Source organism: Myotis lucifugus, unplaced genomic scaffold, assembly GCF_000147115.1.
Source record: "Myotis lucifugus unplaced genomic scaffold, Myoluc2.0 scaffold_3, whole genome shotgun sequence".
Lineage (NCBI taxonomy): Eukaryota > Metazoa > Chordata > Mammalia > Chiroptera > Vespertilionidae > Myotis > Myotis lucifugus.
Window position 1 is genome coordinate 520383 of NW_005871051.1, and position 1688 is coordinate 522070.

Consider the following 1688-nt stretch of genomic DNA (forward strand, 5'->3'; position numbering starts at 1 on the left):
GAAGGGATGGCTTGGGCTCTTTTTAGGGTTTTGCAGTTTCTGGTTGGGGCGCGAGGGTGGTCTCAAGAAGAAAGCGGGGACCTTGGCTTCCTAGTGGCTCTCTCTGGCGATGGACCCTGCCCGGGACGAGGGGCTGGGAGGGAGGGAGGCTCATGTGTGGGAGCAGGTTGGCAAGTGGGGCTCCAGTGGTGTGACGGGGGCTGTGGCCACCTGAGGGGCCGCTCACAGGTTGTCGGGAGGGGAGGGTCTGACGTTGGTGAGACAGGGAAGGCCACTGGGCACTGCCTGCCCTTCACTTCTCCACGGCGCTCAGCACACATCTGAGAGGATGCACTCGCTTACGTTGACCCCGTTCTCGTCTTCCCTGCAGCTGGGAGCCATGGCCAAGATGGAGGTGAAGACGTCCCTGCTGGACAACATGATCGGCGTTGGCGACATGGTGCTCTTGGAGCCTCTCACCGAGGAGACCTTCATCAACAACCTCAAGAAGCGCTTTGACCACAACGAAATCTATGTGAGTCGGCCCGCCCAGCCCCGTGTGCGGTTTCGACTTGGTGTTTTGTGGCAGAGAGCTGGCTCTTCTTCCTCAAACTCTTCTCTCTCTTTCTCTCTGTTTTCTGTTTGTCAGAGTCCAGAGGTATTTGTTTATACCCTCGGCCAGAGTTCTGTGTTTGCTCCATTGGCACACAAGTAACACTGATTAGAGTCTGTTTACACGGGGTGGCTGCAGGGTGCCGACGGGGTGCTGGTGTTGTGCTAGACGTTGGGGGCATCTACAGCAAGCGGAGAATACCGAACTTCTGCCTCCTGAGGAATGGATGCAGGAGGAGTTGGGAAATCCATAGGCATCTTCTTGGATGCCTTTATAGGACTAGCAGTCTATCCTTTGAGAAGCTACTCATTAGAATGCAGGGAGTGAACTGTCAAAAAAGATAGGAATCTTGTGGCCTGGCTGGTGTGGCTCAGTGGTTGATCATCGACCTATGAACCAGGAGGTCACGGTTCGATTCCCGGTCAGGGCACATGCCCGGGTCTTGGGCTCGGTCTCCAGTGCGGGGCATGCAGGAGGCAGCTGATCAGTGTTTTCTGTCATCAATGTTTCTATCTCCCTCTCCCTTTCTCTCTCTCTAAAATTAATAAAAAAAAATACATATTTTTAAAGGATATGAATCGTCTTGACATTTGTAGTTAGTAGAGGCAGGAGCAAATGACCAGATTGAAATATGTGTTTGGTTCTTAGAGGTTTGGGCATAGTCTTGTCCTGCTATCCAAAATTATAGTGTTCCTCGACAAAAGTGAAAGCATCTAAATATATACACTAGGAGGAGAAAATTTTTAAAAATATATATTTTATTGATTTTTTTTCAGAGAGGAAGGGAGAGGGATAGAGAGTTAGAAACATCAGTGAGAGAGAAACATTGATCAGCTGCCTCCTGCACACCCCAAACTGGGGATGTGCCCGCAACCAAGGTACATGCCCTTGACCGGAATTGATCCTGGGACCTTTCAGTCCCGCAGGCGATGCTCTATCCCAGTGATGGCGAACCTATGACACAACTCATTTTTTTTTGGTTGATTTTTTTCTTTGTTAAATGGCATTTAAATATATAAAATGAATATCAGAAATATAAGTCTTTGTTTTACCATGGTTGCAAATATCAAAAAATTTCTATATGTGACAGGGCACC

At 49.2% G+C, this 1688-nt stretch overlaps 1 protein-coding gene across 1 annotated transcript in view; it reads left to right on the forward strand.

The window, feature by feature from the left end:
• The first annotated feature begins 328 nt into the window (after positions 1-328).
• The window catches only part of LOC106698185 (unconventional myosin-Ib-like), a 19622-nt gene continuing 18262 nt past the window's right edge, over positions 329-1688 (forward strand). The window contains exon 1 of the mRNA XM_023763093.1: positions 329-514. Coding sequence (XP_023618861.1) covers positions 329-514 — 186 coding nt within the window. The remainder of the gene's footprint in view (positions 515-1688) is intronic.